Genomic DNA, 21,056 nt, shown 5'->3' with positions numbered 1-21,056 from the left:
TTCTAATATTTAAGGCATCGCGTCGTCAGGTATTCAAATATTGCAACTAGCTTAAGCTAAGAGTGACTGATTCTTCCTTCAAGTTAAATTGTTTGTTCCGACTGCAGCTACACCAAATAAAACAAAGCCACGTAGCAAATAGTTGCTTAGGGTTAGGTTGGCTGTGGCTGAATATAAATCTTGTAGCTACGCGAGGTTGGCCCAGGGTAATTGTGGCTGCTTTAAAAAGATGTAATTACATTTTTAAAAATAAGCGATAAAAATCCTTCCCTTAGATTTTTGTACCAAATCGAACTGGAAGCATCATAACAAAAAGGCAAAGGATTTTAGTAGAAAAGTCATCGGCCGCAAAAAAATCCCACTGTTACATATATATTGATATGTTCTTCATTTATAGATAACTAGCGGATTCGCCCCTAGGGGCTTTGCCCCAAGAGGTATAATTACATCTTCTATTACCTATTAAAAAAGCGAATGAATCGCAAATTTTCGCGAATAAATGGCGAATTCGCAAAATTCGTAAAAATTCTTTTTAAAAAAGATTGGGGGGGGGGGGGGGTTGTTTTTTGGGGGGTTGGGGGTGTCCCACTCCCCCTCAAGAAAATAGCCTAAAACCACCACAGGACCATTAGGTAGATTTCCTGAAGAGTAGAATCCGATCGGTTCAGTGGTTACCGAGATCTTAAAAGACGGACGGACAGACATCATTCTACTTTGTAATATAGATAAAATAAAAATATTGAAAATAACATTTATTTTCTAATAAACTGGCACATAGTTTCATTTTTTAACAAGTAACATGAATCAGGAATAAGGTATAACCAACAAGCAAAATAAATCTAAAATAATATTTGGGGGGCAAATGGAGAGGTCGTCAATTTTACGATGTGTTGCCCCCCAACGACAGCTGTAAACACGTATAGGTTTCGTGATTTTCTTCCGAATTAATTTCGTTATTGGTATGAGCTGAACATGAATACATTTTTTTACAATTTACAAGGTGCGGCAACTTAATTGTACTATTATTAAACCTTTAAAAAGCCATGATTGTAAAACACTTTCAATATTTTTAACCCAAGAATCTTTGTGTATTATGAGGCAATGCTTATTTTTGTAATATTAAATAAACGAACGCAAAAGGGGTAGTTGCACGAAATGCATTTGAACTTAATTTAGTGAACTGCATATTTTTTAATAATTTTAAATAATTTTAATTTTCTACCTTGTAGTTTTTAAATATCAAGACTTAAAAATTGTCTTTTTAAATTGCATATATCACAAAAAGACGATTTTTAAGTCTTGATATTTTAAAAACTACGTGGTAAAAAATTTAAATTCTTTCAAATATATATGCCATATAAACGTGGTTTAACCCATTAACTAGAAAAAAATACGCGGTTCACTAAATTAAGTTCAAATGCATTTCGTGCAACTACCCCTTTAAATAATTCCAGTGTATTTTGATCAAATTTGATGAACAGATTAAGATAAGATAAACGGGAGATTATCTATCATTCTAGATTTCAAACGTGCTTCAAACAATGGATAATCAAAGATTTTGAACTCCATTAGGCTCCAGACTTTGAACCCTAATTTTGTCGTTTTTAACATTTTTATATAAAAAAGTAAAACATTGTCTCGCACCTTGTATATAATACAACTAAAATATTACATAACTTTATATATAACAAACTAATTAACAATAGGAAGTAGATTAGGTCTTATAATTTCAAAAATCAAAGGTTAGGCCTAAAGTTATAGTTTAATTAAGCCATTTTCAAAATATGTGACAAATATGCAACATTTATCAGATTGAGTACTTCAAAATTCATGTATAAAATACAATAAAATCGTGAAGAATTAAAAGTATTATCCTTATTATAAAGTAACAGGATGTGTGTTTGTCTGTCTGTTTGTTTGTAACAAAGGATCTCGCTAACCGCTGAACCGATCGGGTTCCCCTTAACAGGGTAGCTTCGCATAGGTCCCGGGAAGGTTTATAACTGTTTTGGGGGAGGGTACCACCCTCCCAAGAGAAATCGCATCCCCCCCAAAAAATCTTCTCCCAGAGGCTTCTAGGGGCGTAGCCGCTTGTAAACTAATAAAATATCTAATCAAATTATCATTAGTCATATTGCACTACAAAAAAAGGATCTACTGCAGTTCATGGTAAAATATTGCTGGTAACGAGTGCTTCCTGTTTCCTGGCAATATTAGAAGCTTCCTGGATCTAGCATAACAAGAAATATTGCTGGAGCTACCAATGTTTAACTTTCCTGGTTGCTGGCAATTTATGCATATTCCTGGCCACTGGCATGTTTGAAATATTCCTGGTAAAAAGCAATATTTCCCTTTTTAATTCCCATTTCCCTTTTAATACACTAACCCCACAATTAGAGGTTTATAAGATTCACTCTACTCGAAGTGGATTTTTGGCATGTTTGTCTGATTGGGAGGGAGGGTAGTGGTGTTTCTCTGTACTAATTGTGGGAGTTAGGATAAGGTATAAATTTTGCTCCATTCTACAACAATTTATAGTAAATTAAAAACCGTAAACTGATCAATTACAAATAATGAATTAGAGAGAGGTGTGGGGTGAGACAAGACAAATATGATAAACAAATATTCCGTATTTCTGATTTTTATCTACAGTTAATAATACAACGTTTACGTAGGCATAAAAAGTAACAATATAAAAGTAGTCAGGAAAAACTTTAAGGGTAATAGGTCCTGGGAAAAATTAAGAATTATGTTAACATTTATTACCTATTTGTCTGTGATTAAAATTTACACGGAAGCTTTGAATAAAAAAATTTAAACATTGATATAAGTTAAAAGTCTTTTTAATTAATTGTAGAAGCTCTAAATTTGATTTTATAATTAGGAAAGCCAATGGAAGGAATTGTCATTATATTTTGACATCATATATGTCTATATTCTTTAAAATACTTTTATATAATTTATATCATAAATATAATATAGCAATTTTTATTTCAAACCTACTTAGCACATAATTAATACTTTTGATTATATCTAAGCTGAATTTTTTTTTCTGTATTCAATATTTACAAGTAAAACCTAGTAATAATTAAGCGCCAAATTTCATACTTTCATGTTTGTGTACATTTTTAATCAATTTTCTCAGGATCATTACTTCATAACATTATATGATAATAATAAAATTACTGCTCCGTTATTTATAACATTCTTATACAAATAATGTTCTTAATATTTAAACTTTTTTAACAAGAGGTATTAGATTCTGTTTCACATAAATTAAAATGTTTACGTTGCATTTTTAAGAATCCATTAATAATACTAAAAAGGTAACTTTGGCGGGCTTTTTTAGCCGGAGGAAATAGATCGATAACAAATAAACAATATATAGAATAATATAACGAAAACATTGATTAATTAAAAAATTATCTGTCATACACGGGAGAATAAAATACTTCTTCAAAATATTCTTCAATTGTAACTCTTCCATGTAGCTGGAATATATTGGAGAATAAAAGGAGGTAGGGTAATAATCCAATCATCTTTATTCTCTCTTCTACTGGTGATTGTGAATTCTGACCTAAAATACTCTGATATCCTTTCTGTTGACAAATATGATGTCATCGTCGACGGTGAGCAGCCCAATGAAGGCGAGGAAGAGCGCTGTGGCCGAGGTGAAGTGCCACATGTCGTGGTTGTCGAAGAAATCCATCACGTAGCATATGTCATTCATGTTCCTTAAATAAGAAATTTACAGTGCCTAGTCGAGGGCAGAACTTCCTCCCCCCGCCCCCTTATTTTTAAAAGCAAAGCTTTCTATAATTAGGGTAGGTCCGTCCGTACGTCCGTCCGTCCGTCCGTCACAGAGAGTTAGCTCTTTTCGTTAATTTAAACAGGTTAGAATTGTCCTATCGATTCAAAACTTTGCATGATGATTCCTATAGTAATTAGGTACAAATTAGAAAGCGTAGCAACTCTATAAACAATACCAGAATGTCCGTACGTCCATTTTAAACATGTCGATATTTAACTTTTTTGACAACAAATTTTTGTATGTTAAAATATCCGATTCTTCTGATTTTTTGAAAACTGATTCATATTACAACAAGGTACAATGTTATAAGCGAAGCATCTCTATAAACAAGTCCCAAAAATGATGGTGTGTCCTTAAACAGTATTATCTATTAATGCAGTTTTGCAACAAATTTTCTTAAAATATTGTTTGTACTGATGCATTAATATTCTGCTAATTCAGTTCTGACAATCTACAAGTGTTAATGTTCGTTTGTCCTTTCATTTCAGAGCTTTTATGGATGTTGTCATCCTTGTTAATAAATTATTTTGTGGGTTTAAATTCTTTTTGTCAGCTTAAGTTAGGTTATATTGGGTACATGGTAGCCCCACAACGTTAAAGGCCTGCAGAAAATGTTTATAAAAAAATACCCCTTTCTTTTTCAATTTATTAAAAAAATAAGGCTGGGGTTTTGTGCTCATTAAGCCCTGTGAGGGAAAGGCACCAAAATTTAAAAGGTGTAATAGATAACAAGGATGACTATGTCCAATAATAGGAAAGTTGTTTGTAATTAAAAGCTAAACTTATCATGCAATTGTCATTGTTTGTCTTGGGGACAAAGATTGTTGTTGAATAATATCTATAAATCAAAGTAGAACAATGTCTGTCTGTCTATTTGTTTCTTTGTACCGAAGGATCTCGCTAACCGCTGAACCGATCGGGTCCTCCTTAACAAGGTAGCTTTTCATAGGTCCCAGAAAGGATTATAACCATAAGGTGGTGGTTTAGGCTATTTTCTTGGGGGGTGGGACACTCCTAACCCCCCCAAAAACAACCCCCCCCCCATTTTTTTTTGTAGAAGACTCCCTTGGTCCTTATACGTATTTCGCCAAAAAAAATTTTTTATTACCTCTTGGGGCAAAGCCCCTAGAGGCTAGGGGCGAATTATAAGGGATAATTTCAACTAATTTCTTATTGTACCTGGATTCTGGAGGGGTGCTGTTCCTGGACTGGTGTTTGTTGGAATAAAAATATGCTGCCACAATTCCAATTACGATGGTCAGGGATTGAAGGATAAAACTCAACAGGAACAAGAATATTTGTCTTTTCTGAAAATAAGAATACCTACTTAATAAAATATACCAATGTGTAGGTATGTACCGTGGGATCTCGTAAACGGCTGCACTGATCAGTCTGCAAAAGTTAGAAAAGTTATGTGTTGAGCCTGCGCAGGTTAAGAGGAGGGTATGTCACCCCAAATAGTTAAGGGACAACAGTTCATGTGGTATATGGTTCCCAATATCTTTTAAATTAAAGGTGGAGGAATTTTTTTTTTATTTATGCCATTGCCCCTGCAAGGGGTCTAAATCTTGCTGGGCCTTTACCTACAGTGAACTTACTCTGCGGGTGTGTTGGAATGTATTTCTTGTATTCCCTGGCAAGTCCGAACCCATTAATTCCCTTTTCCTTACACCAGAGAATGAGTGTGTAACGCGGCATTCCTAACTATCTCCGCGCGTCGCTTGTAAACAAACAAAAAAGACGCGCACTTTTCCTTTGATGATTCCCATGTGAGGAGCTACGTGAATGAAAATAATGTATTGGTTGAATATACATGCGCTCTAATCCGTGGAAGATCTCAAATAAGCCTTCCTGCTTAGTTTGACATCATGTGTGGTAAGAATTTATCTTTTAATTCTTAATAATAAGCGTAGAATGGTACAATTTTATGAAGAAATTTAAATCATTAATTTTTCAACAAATAGACCATTTAACTGCTAAGTTTTATCATACGAATATTTTCCTTTATTTTATTGATCATTTGAATCTAAAATTATCAATTTCTGATGCGATTTAATATGTTTCGTGCCAATTTAAAGTTTTTTAGAAATTTTATATTTTTAATTAAATTGAAATCACGCAACCTCGATCTTACAAAAATAATAACCATTAATTTTATGTAATTAATTCTTATATTTTTGTTTTAGACTTACTGTTTTCATGGTAATAAATACACATTCGTAAACTTCACTATGTTGGTCATTCGGAGGGCTTGGAGATAAGATTTCGAGAACGGCTAGGCATTGCGTTCCGAAACAATGAAAACAAGACAGAACAGATGCGGCTAAGAAGAATCTGTGAAGTTTTGTGAATGTGTTGGTTGTGATACCTTACCACACATTATTATAGTCGTAATCAGTACAGTTAACTCTAGTGACAATCATGGGTCCTAAAAAGAATAAAGGCGCTCAATTGGGATTGCGGCTGCGCCCAGCCGTCGAGGCCCTAACCAGTGAACTAAGTAAAGTAATGAAGTTGGTCAGTGAATCTTCAGAGCTTGACGTTAGACATTTCACTAAGGAGTCAATCCTTGTCCATGACAAGTTCGAGACATTCGATAGCATCATGGTCGGTTTTAGCAAGCTTGGTGTGAGAATCCAAGAGCTTGAGGAGTTTAGTGACATTTATTCTGATATAGTTACTGTGCAAAAAGACTATAGTGCTCTGAAGGATGCTCTAGATGCTATAGAAGAGCTTAGTGACATTCAAAGTGTTGTTGATTTAGTTGGTGATAATTTGCCTGACCATAAGGCTGAACTATATGATCGATGCTTAAAGATTGTGAAAGTTATTAAAGGGTCATACTTTCCCTTACCTGAACCAATTATAAACACTTTGTCTGCTTTGATGAAACGGCTGGCTGAGGTTAAGCTTGAACCTGTGAAGCCGCCCACAACGACGGCGGGTGCCTCGAAAGCATCGCCATTTGTGTCACCGTTTGGCACACCACAGTTCGGCACCGGTTCTATGTTCACGCCAGGATATATGAATCGTGTCGACGAACGTCTTCTTCCCAGCTTTGACGGCCAAGAGGCAGCCTACGTAAGTTTCAAGGACAATTTTAAAAAGCTTACTGTAGGACAGGACCCGTCATATTTACAGTTATTGTTGAGCAGTGAAAAGGTCTGTAAAAATAAAGAGTTGAGACTTCAGTTAATTCAGATTCAATCGCATGAATCTCAATGGGCTTACCTTGATGCACGTTTTAAGTCCAAAACACGTCAGATGCTCTGCCTTTTCAACCAATGGGAGAAGAAGTCTAAACCGTCGGACTCCAACCAGATTGTGACTGTGTTAGCAGAGTTTGGTGGTGCAGTTAGCCAGCTCGAGCAGCTGACTAAAGATGATGATGATGATGAGGTTACCACAAGCCAGTGGTTGACCGTGATCCTTCTGGAGATGTTATCCAAGAAGTTGCCACGTGATTTTCAAGATAAGCTCAACCTAGCGTTGGGCTCGATGGATACCCCAGATGTTCCAAAGCTGTTGAAGATTATAGAGGAACAGAGGGGCGCCATTTTGATGAGGTGCTCGACTGATGTAGACACCCCCTCCAAGAAGAAAGGTAATCCTGCGGCCGCAGCTACAGCCGTTGGTAAACCTGGGTCTCCAGCTAAGACCAAGAAGAAACAGCCTTGCCCATCGGAAGGTTGTAGTTCTGATCACCTGTTGTTTAAGTGTTCCAAGTTTAGGGATATGTCTGTTCCTGAACGTAAAAACTTCATCAAGAAGATAGGAGCCTGTTTGCTTTGCTTGCAAAAAGGGCATAGGGTTGCCGACTGTCCTAGGGCCGATAAACTTGGCAGCTGTACCATAGACAGCTGCAATCAACCCCATAATAGTTTGATTCATGAGACTGTGGCTGGACAAGTTGCGGCAGTTTATGAATCACAGTTGTTTAGCAAGAACAATTTTATGCTGATGTTGCAGCAGCTTCCAGCATTGGCGGCTGACAAACGTCAAGTCACCGTCAATGCTATGTGGGACTCTGGAGCAAATCTGACGTTGATTTCTAGAAGTATCGCCAAGAAGTTAGAGTTGCCATCAACTGGTCGCACAGCTACTATTTCTTTGGCAGATGGAAAGAGCCAAGCATGTCCTACAGTTAAAATCTGCTTGGTTGACCGCAACCGGAATTGCCATATTCTGGAGGCGGCGGTAGTGCCCAGCATTGGTACTGAAGAAGGGTTGCGTTCTATTGATCCTGCAGCCGCCGCCGAAATTTTCAACATGAAGCCTGATAATTTTTCTATGGTCGACGGTAAGATAGATATTCTTATCGGCCATCTAACACCAGCTATGTTCCCTTGTGCAGATAAAATGGTTGGTGATTCTAGACTGTACAGAAGCTTATTTGGTACAGGTTATTTAGTTGTGTCTGCGGACGGCAGGACTGTTACTAATCCTGTCGCTTGTAAAGCTGTTAAGTTGGAGGTCAGCAAGATGGAGTTCCTGAGTACAGAAAATTTGGGAATACAGCCGCCATCAATGTGCAGCGGTTGTAAGAACTGCCGTCATTGCGCCGCCATTGCCGCCGGGCAGTCCGCCTTGGACGTGCGTAAGCGGCAGCTGATTGAAGAAGGTTTGACGTTGGATCTTGAGAACCGTATCTGGACGGCCTCATATCCTTACAAGCAGCCGCCAAGTGTGTTGTTTGATAACTCAGAGCAGGCGTACAAGATCTGCTTACGTGACCGGCAGAGGATGGTCAAAAAAGGTGAATATGACACCTTCTGCCAAGTGTTCCAAGAAGCTGTTTCTCGTGGAGTGTACACAAAAGCTTCGCCAGAAGATCTAGCTTATACTTAGCCCGTGTATTATTCGAGCCTAGTCTGCGCATATAAAGAATCTATTTCCACGCCGTTGAGGATATGCGCCAATTCTAGCCTCTGCTGCAAGGGGCTAAGCCTCAATAGTATTATGATGGACGGGCCAGTTCCATTATATTCCCTGATGCACAATCTTATTCGGTTCAGAAGTTACAAGTGTGCATTCGTGGCTGACATTCAGAAGTTCTACAATTCATTGTTAGCTACCTATGAAGATTCTCAGCTGAAACGTGTTTTTTTTGCTGATACAGTTGATGGAGAGCCGGAGGTTTATCTCACCAAAACCATCAACTTTGGTGAAGCCTTGGCCGGCGATATGGCCGTGACCGCCCTCAGACTCACTGGTCGTATTTTTGGTGGACGTTCCCTGCAGGATGTTCAAGATGTTTATGGATCTGAGAAGATTAGAGGTTCTGATGTTGTAGCCCAGCAAGATGTGTGGAGAGATGTTCAGCAACCACTCAGATCTGAATTTGTTTTGTATCAAGATCCTCCTTCGGTCAAATTGGAGACTTGTACTTACGTGGATGACTGTTTAAGCGGTCATAACAGTAAACCTGAAGCTGTCCAGCTGGTCCGAGAGCTGGAAGAGATGATTGAACCTGGAAATTTCAGATTTAAATCTGTTATTTATTCTGGAGATGATGTTGACAGTGTGAAAGTTTTGGGCCTTGTTTGGGACCCTAAACAGGATAAATTGTTCCTGCCTGTCAGAGCCAACCACGGCGAGAAGATCAAGGGTAGAAAGCTGCTAGAAGATCTGGATCTGGAGGATCTCTGGAGAAGTCTACCTGAGTTGATAACTAAACGAGAAGTTTGGAGAATTGTGCAACAATTATACGACCCGATGGGTCTTGCAGCACCACTGCTGCTTAAATCCAAGCTTTGTCTGCGCTCAGTTTGCATACATGGATGCGGCTGGGATGATGTCATACCTGGAGAGTTGAGGTCAGAGCTCGTGAGCAGCCTCCAGGATCGGGCGGCACTTGGAAATGTGTCGTTCAGACGTTCGATGGTTCCTGATAAGCCGTTGGGGCTTCCAATGGTTGTTGGTTTCTGTGATGCATCAAACCAGGCCTATGCAGCCATCACCTACCTGAGATGGCCAGTTTCTGGAGGATTTGATGTAGTTTTGTGTTGCGCCAAGTCACGTGTCGCACCAGTGAAGATAGAGTCTATACCAAGGTTAGAAATGCTTAGTTGTCTAATTTTGGCAAGGCTTGTGGATACAGTTGTCAGAGCTTTACCTTTCAACATTTCTGGCAAAGTATTTTTTAGTGATAGCAGCTGTGCCCTGGCTCAGCTATCCAGTGACAGTGTTATGCTAAATGTTTTCAACAGTCATCGTGTTTCTGAGATGCAACAGTTGACGAGCCCTGAAGATTGGAGATGGGTTCCAACCCAACACAACATCGCCGACCTGGCGACGCGAGGTTTGTGTACGATTGAGGATGTACAACCTGGATCCACATACCAGGAAGGTCCAAGCTGGTTGCGCCTGGAACAGGACCAGTGGCCCGTTAAAACGGCGGGTGAGGTCAATGCATCCATTCCCGAGAGCGAGCTAAATCCCAAGATGGCGAAGCTCAAGGTAATGTTCACACAGGTGGTGGACAATGATTTCTGGAGGTCCCTGGCAAGAAGGACCTACAGGCAGGCTAGGAGGACTGTGGCCGCAGTTCTTAAGGCTGCCAACTGCTTTAAAATGTTGCTTGTCAAGAAACGTGGTGTTGCAACAAATGAGGATGGTGTTAGCAACAATGATAGTTCTAGGTATTATGAGAACTATACTTTCACAAACACATACATGGATTCTGTTTGTGACCTGTTTTTGACATCCTTCAACCAAGAGAAGGAGATGACCATGGACGCCGAGGGGAAATTCGACTCCCTTCAACCCTATCATCACAAGGTCCAGGTTTGTTGGCCCATAGTGGGTCATGATGGATGTTTTCCTCTTAGGTCATTCACAATATTGAAAATGGCCAGCAGAGGAGATGAAGCCCTTGAGGCCGCAGCTGGAGGCCCCAGGAAAGTTATGAAGGACAGCCCAGGTGTTGTCTTGCTCAGCCGCCACAACAGGCTGGCGAAGCTCATCCTTCAACAGTCTCACGATGAATTGGGACATGGAGGTCATCGTAAAACATTGGCGCAAAGCCGAAGGTATGCTTGGATCACACATGGCCGCATGGAGGCTATGAAAGTGGTCAAAAATTGTGCTGCATGTTCCATTGAATATGCCAAGCGTTCGAGTCCCGCAATGGCTAATATTCTGCCAGACCGTGTTGAACCCTCAGTGCCCTTCCAAGAGGTGCATATGGACCTTGCGGGGCCGATAGAAGTTGTGAAGCCTGGCGTTGGCACCAGGAGTTCCAAGACTAAGTACAAAGTCTGGTTGTTGATTGTAGCCTGTAGATTTACACAGGCTGTGTTTGTTGACGTGTTGACCGATTATTCAACTGAAGCCGTGCTGGTCGGCTTGAGAAAACTTCAGGCGTTTTATAATATGCCTAGAAGGGTTACTACAGATAGAGGCACCAATATGGCTGGTGCCAAACGTATTCTAGATGAACTTTTGAAGGATACCAGGATGCATTTTGAATGGCATCTTGTGCCCACCGCAGCACACTCGTTCGTAGGTACTGTGGAGAGGCAGGTTGGGCTGGTCAAGCGTGTGTTGAACAAGAAGTTGGCTGGTGCTACTGTAACCTTCAATGATTTATTGGTGTTGTGTGCTGAGACCGCCAGAGTCTTAAATTCTAAACCATTGACATATGCCACCCAAGGAGATGACGTCAATAGCTGGAGGATAATTTCACCTGCTGATCTGTTAGGCGGCAGGACCAATGATGCAATCTGCACCTTCGAAACAGGTTGCAAGGAGCCCATCACCAGGAGGCTGGAGAACTTGGAGGAGTTGACCCGTCAGTTCCATCAGGTGTACAAGGAGCAGCTCATGCCCGAGCTACTCAAGTCCGTCAAGTGGCGCCGCAACGAGGTGCTGCTCGAGCCAGGAGATGTGGTGTTGATCGACGACAGCACAGCTTTGATGAAGAAGTTCAGATTGGGACGTGTTGAAGAAGTGCGCCCAGGTGGAAGGACCGTGGTTTGCAAGTATAAATTATCAGATGACGCAGCCGCCACGAGTAACGAGACTTCCGCAAGACGTCTGCTCAAGATCAATCTACCCAAAGTTTAGTATAAGTATCGTTCTTGTTTAACTTTGATTTTTATTTTTTACGGTAGATTTATCAGATTTTTTTCGAAAGACAAAAAACGCAATTTTTGATACAATTTCGTTTAAACTTTCAAATCGATGCAAGATTTTTTCATTTGAAATGCAGACTTAAGTTTTTTATACGTTTAAGCAAGTTTTTTTTCGATGATTTAAGTCTTTCCGGGACCAGGGATTTTTTTCGCGGAAATTTTCCTAGGTACCTACGCAAATACGAACATTTTTATCCTTGTTGGATTGAAATTTAATATGATAAGAAATTAACACAATGAGATTTTTTACATCATTTAAATATTTCTTTAAGATTTATTATAATCACATAAATAATTTAATATTACATGCATATTAAAATTATTACTATTTACCTTTTAACCGATGTACCTAAAGAAAAAATGCAGATTTTTTTCGCCTTGAATTAAGTAGATTCTTTGAGTATCGTAGATTTAAGCTTAATAAGACCGCTCTACGGTGTATCTTAGCTCTGTTTCCTCGGCCAGACATACCGCAGAACGGCAAAACTAAAGCATAAGATAATTTGTTTTAATTTCGATTGCTTTGATTGATGATTTAAAAGTTTTCTTTGAATTATTTCATGATTCTTTTTATTTTAATTTGATTAAACATCACTAATTATGTTTAATTTCAGTTGATGCAGCCCTGCGCCAGAAATCCTGTTGGAAATTATGCAGTATCAAAAAAGTTGTGATGGAAAGACATAACGTCCGACAGGATAGCTGGAACATGGCAATTATTTATATTTGATGGATTTGTTAGTTTGTATCTTGAGGGATTCATTCTAACTGAGGCCCCAAATTGCCTTAATTATGACTGTTTGAATATGTATAAGTTGCTTTCTTCTTAAAACAGAGAGAAATCGCAAACTCAGCATTTAGAGAAGTTCTTTTCTTATATTGAGCTTTTGTTTTATTTTGGTAAATTTAATTTGCATATTTCAATTGCAATTTTAATTTTACGCAATTTTAATTCACGAAGATTTAAAATTATGAAATTTTAATTTTCCGATATTTGATGATTTTTTTTACAGTCATATTTTATTTAGATTTAAGTATCTATTTTTTTTAAAACATGTTTAGATTTAAGGATCTTACCTATCTTATCTGAGAAATGTTTAGATGTAAGCAAGTATTTTTCCGCCGGAGAAAAATTCTAATTATTGAGAAGTTTTTTATGAAATTTTACTTTTCTTTTCTAGCAAAAAGATTTAGTAGAAAAAATGTCATTATTTAATCTTTCTTTCTTTTGACGAAAAAAGTTTGAGTTGATTATTTAATTATTGATGCGATTTTTAATATAAAAATCATTTGCCTATTTTATTATGTAGGTACCTAATCAAAGTTTAGGTACTATTGATTATTAATTCATGTATTCGCAATTACATGGTCTGTAATTCTAATTTTATTGAGATTATGGGGCCATGATTTAATGAGATGTGTGAGTGGTAAATGTGCATTTCATGAATGTTGAATGCTTTTCCCATTCCTTATTCCTATCCTTATGTGGTAGTGGAGTCGGTTTGAGTTATTGTGGTGTTCGTAAGTTACCATAATTAATTTTAGGCCTGATGGCCATGACATCTTAAACTCTTGTAATTTATGCGTTATGAGATTGTGATTTTGTGGACACTGTCTGCACGCATGATGCTAATATGAGGTAATGTGTTCGATTCCCAGTGACTAGACGGGTGTGTGTTGGAATGTATTTCTTGTATTCCCTGGCAAGTCCGAACCCATTAATTCCCTTTTCCTTACACCAGAGAATGAGTGTGTAACGCAGCATTCCTAACTATCTCCGCGCGTCGCTTGTAAACAAACAAAAAAGACGCGCACTTTTCCTTTGATGATTCCCATGTGAGGAGCTACGTGAATGAAAATAATGTATTGGTTGAATATACATGCGCTCTAATCCGTGGAAGATCTCAAATAAGCCTTCCTGCTTAGTTTGACATCATATGTGGTAAGAATTTATCTTTTAATTCTTAATAATAAGCGTAGAATGGTACAATTTTATGAAGAAATTTAAATCATTAATTTTTCAACAAATAGACCATTTAACTGCTAAGTTTTATCATACGAATATTTTCCTTTATTTTATTGATCATTTGAATCTAAAATTATCAATTTCTGATGCGATTTAATATGTTTCGTGCCAATTTAAAGTTTTTTAGAAATTTTATATTTTTAATTAAATTGAAATCACGCAACCTCGATCTTACAAAAATAATAACCATTAATTTTATGTAATTAATTCTTATATTTTTGTTTTAGACTTACTGTTTTCATGGTAATAAATACACATTCGTAAACTTCACTATGTTGGTCATTCGGAGGGCTTGGAGATAAGATTTCGAGAACGGCTAGGCATTGCGTTCCGAAACAGCGGGGTTACCTTGTACTCAATATAACTTAACTGAACATAACTTTTAACACACGAAAAAAAAACTCCACCTCCTTATTTTAAATCTATTTCCAAAATAAGGAAGGCTGGGTTTTTGTGCTCTCTAAGGAAATTGCCGTTTCATCTTATCTGTAATGAGGAAAAACAATGTAATTTGTAAAATAGACAAAAAAATGTTAAAAAGTAAAAAATGCAGTGATCTACCTTGACTGGTATTTGAGGTTCTTCATCTGTTTCAACAGGACATATCTTAGGCCGGACCTGTTTGAAAAGGGAATAATGAATATGATCTTACACCTTACAACATTGATTTCAATATTTTTTTTAGGTCTACCATTAGTTACTAGTCTTTTATAAAATATAGATGAAAATGTCAGTTCTATTTAAGTCCTATCATATCAATGCATAAAAATCTAAAAACAACACCATTTGATGGTTACAGACATAGTGAGGGAGGGTTAGCCTTATAGAAAACGCTTTGCATATTAGACAGAGAATATAATTAGAAACCAATTTAGTAAAGAATTAATTTAGATAAATAGAAAAAAAGAAAATGGAAAAAAGTGAGAAAATAACTTTCATTTCAGACGGACAAACGGACCGAAAGACAAAGTCAATTATAAAGTAGATTCCATGGAGTTTTTAAAAAATTTGTTATTAACAGAAAGCATTTTTACCATTTTTTGAGAATAGTCCCTTTCGTGGCAACGCCCTTTTAAGGGGCGATTCGTTGTATTTTTAAAATGGCTTTTGATAGGATATTTTATGTTAGATTAAGTTATATTGGGTTAGGTGATTGCCCTACAGGGTTAGGCAATTAGCCCCGCAGGGATAGAGCCCCCCGCAGGAGCTAGAAATAGGAGAAAAGCTACTGCGAAAAAAACGAAGAAACGCCCCTTAAGGAGCGTTGCCACGAAAGGGACTATACCCCATTTTTTTTGTAAATCATACCTCTAAGCACTTTTTGAAGTAGTAGTAAGCAATATACAATATTATATTGGCTCCTCCAATCACTAAAATTGGTGTAGATAGGCTTTTCCCGGGTACCTTGATAAAAAAAATTAAATCATTTGCCAAGAAAATGTAATAAAGCTTGATTTTTTAGAGTTTTAGAAGGGCTGAAGGGAGGGAGGCGAGAATGGTCTAATTTGAAACTAACACAATCAAAGTAGCAACAATATTTTTTTTCTTGTAATTAAGTTGCTGTAATACCAACTAGCAGCTACGCCACTAAAAGACTATAGGGGCACTTAAGTTGGGGGGGGGGGGGGGGATGAGGGAGTTGTCCCCCAATTTTCATTTTAGTTTTTTTTTTCTTGGGGAGGGGTATTTTTTTGGGAGGTTGGAGATACCCTCCTCTAAAATAGTTCAAACCCCTCCCTGGACCTATAAGAAGCTTTACTATAAAGGAAAAATATTTCGGTTTAGCGGTTAGTGAGATCCTTGGCTAGAGAAAAAAGCTTAGTACTTTATATAAAAGGATAGTACAAAGTATAATTTGGGTATTTTAGACTTAATAAAAGCGTTTGATAATTTTGTTATTACATAATCTTCAACTATGTTCAGTAAAAATGTTTTTCCATTCATTTATATATGTCATAGGTATTAATTTTGAGATTTCAATGACAAAATTAAATGTCTTACCGTGATGTTTCTAAGTATAAATATAGCGATGACTAAATTAAAAAGGACAAACGCTATTCCCATAATCAACTTGTTTCTGTATAGCACTTCTCTCTAAATATAATACATAAAGTTAATTGATAAGTAATCTATTATTACGCGGACGCAGAAGATAAGAACAGTAAATCGTTATATAGTAATGGTAAAGTAATCAAGGACGTCCAATGGTGGGGGGGGGGGGGTTAAAGGGGTGATTACCCCACAAATGCATTTAGGGGTGCCATAGGCATTTGCAGTTTGAATTGTTAACCCCCCCAAAAAAAATTTTTTTTAAAGCCTATATGATATATTGATTACCCCCCAAAATGAAAAAAGCTTGGACGCCCTTGAAAGTAATCTTAATTAAAAGGCCTTTCTTGAAATGAACCAAGACAAGGTTTTATCCGTGGGAAAGTAATAGGCGATACTTTAATTCCCCCCCAAAAAGTTTTAAATACTGTGAAATCAATCTTGTTTTAAAGGGGGGAGGTTAAATTGCGTAAAGAAAAACATAAAGGAACTTAACCAAAAAAGTGTTACGACACTGAAATTTCGCATGGCAGTTGCTATAATGTAGCACAATGTGAAACAGTTCCACTTTGTTCTACATTAAAGCAACTGCAATGCAAAATTTCTGTGCTGTAATTCTTTTTTTGGGTTGAGTTCCTTTGTGTTTTAGGTTTTTACTGTGTAACAATTTACTGTTTTTATCTAAATTATAAATTATTGTATCTGCTTAATAATTAGAGATATAAAAACTAAATTTTTACACACTTACGTTATATTTGATGGCATGTTTGATAAAAATCGGTATCAACTGAAATTTAAAGATGCTAATTTAAAAGAGACAATTTAATAAAAATAACAATAAAATAAAAAAAGAAAGGGGGGGGGGGGAAGTTCTGACACATTTGCGTAAACGGTGAGTATAGGCTTTATCTTTGGACTGAGAGGATAGGGTATTAGGGATAAAATCATTCTTATATGATGAATTTCCCCCAGATTTAAGATTTTTTGGATAGGCCTCCAGGTTCCGGAGCTCCAGGCCTCCAGGTGGTCTCTGTACAGGTAAAAATGAAAAATAAAATTTTTTTTTTTTTAAAGTTACAGGTCAACTTATAAAACAAAATATGCATCTTTTTTAATATTATTCAAATATTTGAAGAATAAATATGCATATTTTGTTTTATAAGTTGATTTTTAACTTAAATTTTTTTTTATTTTTTTTCATTTTTACCTGTACAGAGACCACCTGGAGGCCTGGAGCTCCGGAACCTGGAGGCCTATCAAAAAAATCTTAAATCTGGGGGAAATTCATCATATAAGAATGATTTTATCTCTAATAACCTATCCTCTCAGTCCAAAGATAAAGCCTATACTCACCGTTTACGCAAATGTGTCAGAACTTCCCCCCCCCCCTTAATACATTAATATTAACATAATACTGCGCTACTCAATATTTCGACTCACATATTAAGAAAGAATTTGTACTATTTTTTTTTTGAATTTTCTTCATATTTTATTTAATTTCTTCTTAATGAAATAAGCATTTTCCTTTGCTGGATTAGTTTTGATGGCTCCATAGTAGTAAATATCAACAGCAATGTGAATCATGAACATGAAGTAGAATAGCATAAACAGTATGAACAGGATCAACCTAAATAAATAAAAGAATACAACAGTTTTATAATAACTTTAAGAGCATAATCTGAAATTCAGAGCTTGATCTTTAAATCATTTTGGCGCGCCCCGATCTAAATCACCACTAAAATGATTTAAAGATTAAGCTCAGGTTAAGTGTCCCATTACGTGGAGGAGGGAAGAACTAACGTTTTTAAACCAACAGAAGGGAAAAGAGAAAAAGCACTGGGAATTGTGCCTGTTAATTGGTTTTTTGAATTTTTGTAAATTATCAACTGGTTTCGGCGGCAGCTACGGAGTTTCAACGCCCTTTCTTATTGCATATCATGGCTGAGTTATTTGTGTATGTTAAAAAAGTTTAACTTTCCCCATACATGAATCAAAAGGGATAAGGCAACGGCCGATAAATTGATGTACTGTACATCCCCAATGATAATACAAAATTCTATAAATCACAAATAATGTTTGAAACGTTTGGATATTCAACTTAATGAACCAACTAATCAAAATTTAATAAAAGTCACCAAAGTTGTAAACCCAGCTTATAAGCAAACATTATTATAAAATGTTGGGGACTAGTGTATTGAACAGCCCAATGTCCCCTCCCCCCCTACCCTTTATTAGGGTTTCTATAATTACTAAATCAAATTTATGGGTTCATCCAATAAAAATAACTAGCGGCTACGCCCCTAGGAGCCTCTAGTTAATTTAAGTTAAGGAAGTCGACCTGCCCCCATCCCTTTTTAATATTAGTTTTAAGTAAAAAAATAATTGAGATAGTGGGTAATTTTTCTAGGGGCGATTTATCTTGAGAGGGTGGAGATGCCCTCCCCCCAAAAAGTAAAACCATTCCTGGACCTATAAGAAGATTCGCTGTAAAGTTTCGTGAGATCCTTCGATACAGACAAAAAAGCTTACAACTTTATATAAAAGGAAGATTGACAGTTCTAAACATAATACAGAAATCATTACCTTGCTGTATAGTCGAAAATGTAGAGAGAAAGAGCTTCAAAAACTAGGACTATGGAGAAAGCGTACATCACATGGTACGCATTGTATGCAATATCAGGATGTCTGTAATAGTTTCACAAAATTTAAGCTTAGGTTTTATGTAAGGCTGATAAGCAGTGTTGCGGATCCGCATTGATTGTATGCGGACCCGGATCCTTGACAATAAAAATAAAATCACCAAATTTTTCAAAAATATTTATTCTTTAATCTCGAAGTCACAAATACTTTTAATTTTCAGGTCTGAACCTAAACCTTAAAGATTGGCTCTCATCACGAGAATGTCTGATTTTCAAAATTTGTAAGTGACTATTTTATACAGCATGACCCTCAAAAAAGTATTTTTAAGCATCTGCAGCCCTTATTTCTCAATGAATTATAAAAAAATGCTTATGTCCTTGTTCTCCATAGTATTCCACATAAGTAGATATAAAAATATTTTTTTTACATCCATTAACACCGATGATTTTTAGAGCTAAAGTTTTGAAAAAGTGACTGAGAAAAAGAATTTTTTTTTGTTTCTCTTATTTTTTGGATGGTTATATTATGTTTTTCTGGCAACTGAATAATGATACACAAAGAAAAACAAGTTAACTAATTATTTCTTTTTTATTCCACCAAAAAATATAAATTTTTAATGGCAAAAAATACTACTGAATGAATTGATTATTTGCAAATTTTAGGTTATTTATTAACCCTTATTTGAGAAAAGGATTAATTATGACAGTTGCTCCGCCCCCTTTTTTGACATTTCAATCACTTAATAGGAGGTTAATTAAGCTTTTTAGACTAAAAAATCATTATGTTTAAATTTTATTTTCTTTATAACTTTTTTGTTATTAAAGTTAGGATTGTGAAACAAAAACAATTTTCCTGCTATATTCATAAAGATTTATTTGGTTTTTTAATCTTAAACAATTTTGCCTAATAAGTAAGTTTTTCAAAATATCATTAAACTAAAAAGACTCAAAAAATATGTGTAAAAAAATGCTTTTTACTCAAAAACTAAATTTTTTATTTCATTTTTGTATAAAGTTTCTGCTAGTAACAAAAATAAAAGGATTTCTACCTTAATTTTGCTAAAAAAGTCGTTTCATGTTAAAAGTTACTTTTTCCTCAGTCACTTTTTCAAAACTTTAGCTCTAAAAATCTCCGGTGTTAATGGAGGTAAAAAAAATATTTTTATATCTACTTATGTGGAATACTATGGAGAACAAGGACATATGCATTTTTTTATAATTCATTGAGAAATAAGGGCTGCAGATGCTTAAAAATACTTTTTTGAGGGTCATGCTGTATAAATTTAGGTAGATTTTTCCATAAATTTATACCCCAGGATCCAGATCCGGATTTTTTTGCAGATCCGGATCCGGATCCTTGGACTCAAAAACATGCGGATCCTTGCGGATCTGGATCCACAACACTGCTGATAAGTTTTTTATACTTAAAGGGGACTATGCACGAAAAAAAGCAAGTAAATTTAGGCACCTTCCAGCAGTTAACCTGAGTAATTTTTTGTTGAATATACTAGGTTTATGCAAAATAGCGTTAAATAAACTAAATAACACATTTTTAGCTCTATATAATTCCAATAAATGAAACTGAAAAAACTATAGTCAACACAACAAGACTGTAAATAAATCGCATTTAATTTTTGTTATTATAAGAAACTCTAGATAGGTATACTTAATAAATTAAAAAATGAAAAGTTAATAGTTTCAAGTTTTCTGAAATGCCTTAGTTGGTATAGCTTGATAAATACCAAGATCATCATAATATACATCATGGTTGTGTCAAACTGAAGGGATAGATTAGATGGACACATGTGGAATATACTGCTGAAAACTCCCTGAAATAGATAGACATTGATATATAGATTGATAGATTAGATGGACACATATGGAATGGAATATACTGCTGAAAACTTCCTGAAATAGATAGACATTGATATATAGATTGATAGATTAGATGGGCACATATGGAATTTACTGCTGAAAACTCCCTGAAATAGATAGACATTGATATATAGATTGATAGATTAGATGGACACATATGGAATATACTGCTGAAAACTCCCTGAAATAGATAGACATTGATAAATAGATTGGAATAGACACCTATTAAATTCGATAGACAGAGGACACATACCTATAGATAATATAGAAACTCACAGAACTAAATAGACAATGTATTTTGTATATGAATGGTCACATGAAATAATTACTACTCAGCACTAAAATAGATAGCAAATAGACAAACAGACATTGGATCTTAAAACATCATACAATCTAATACCTAGTATGTTTGTTTTTGATTAGGTACAAACATAAAAAAGAAATGAATAAAATGAAGATGGATACATTGTGTTGAAGAGAGACAGATTCACAAAGATACAGACAGAAAAGCAGAAGTTATT

The 21,056-nt window shown here is 36.1% G+C and overlaps 2 protein-coding genes across 2 annotated transcripts in view; both read right to left on the bottom strand.

Annotated features, from left to right (window-relative positions):
* Window positions 1-3,136: 3,136 nt before the first annotated feature.
* LOC145318594 (SID1 transmembrane family member 1-like) lies at window positions 3,137-16,820 on the bottom strand. Its single transcript, XM_080159980.1, has 6 exons — window positions 16,770-16,820; window positions 15,974-16,066; window positions 15,281-15,376; window positions 14,534-14,590; window positions 4,991-5,118; window positions 3,137-3,734 (listed from the first exon to the last, which is right to left on the bottom strand). The coding sequence occupies exons 2-6, from the start codon at window positions 16,034-16,036 to the stop codon at window positions 3,578-3,580; spliced, it is 501 nt and encodes a 166-aa protein (XP_080016106.1). The 5' UTR covers window positions 16,037-16,066; window positions 16,770-16,820; the 3' UTR covers window positions 3,137-3,577.
* A 683-nt stretch (window positions 16,821-17,503) lies between these two features.
* Window positions 17,504-21,056, bottom strand: part of LOC145319907 (SID1 transmembrane family member 1-like) — a 68,003-nt gene continuing 64,450 nt past the window's right edge. The window contains exons 23-25 of the mRNA XM_080162308.1: window positions 20,377-20,489; window positions 18,605-18,706; window positions 17,504-17,648 (exon numbers count right to left, since the gene is read on the bottom strand). Of these exons, the coding sequence (XP_080018434.1) occupies window positions 17,504-17,648; window positions 18,605-18,706; window positions 20,377-20,489 (360 nt within the window). The remainder of the gene's footprint in view (window positions 17,649-18,604; window positions 18,707-20,376; window positions 20,490-21,056) is intronic.

Source organism: Acartia tonsa, chromosome 5 (genome assembly GCF_053477335.1).
Source record: "Acartia tonsa isolate MP-2025a chromosome 5, ASM5347733v1, whole genome shotgun sequence".
In the NCBI taxonomy this organism is placed as follows: Eukaryota; Metazoa; Arthropoda; class Copepoda; order Calanoida; family Acartiidae; genus Acartia; species Acartia tonsa.
The sequence above is the reverse complement of the archived record's forward strand: the minus strand, read 5'-3'. Positions and strand labels throughout refer to the sequence as shown.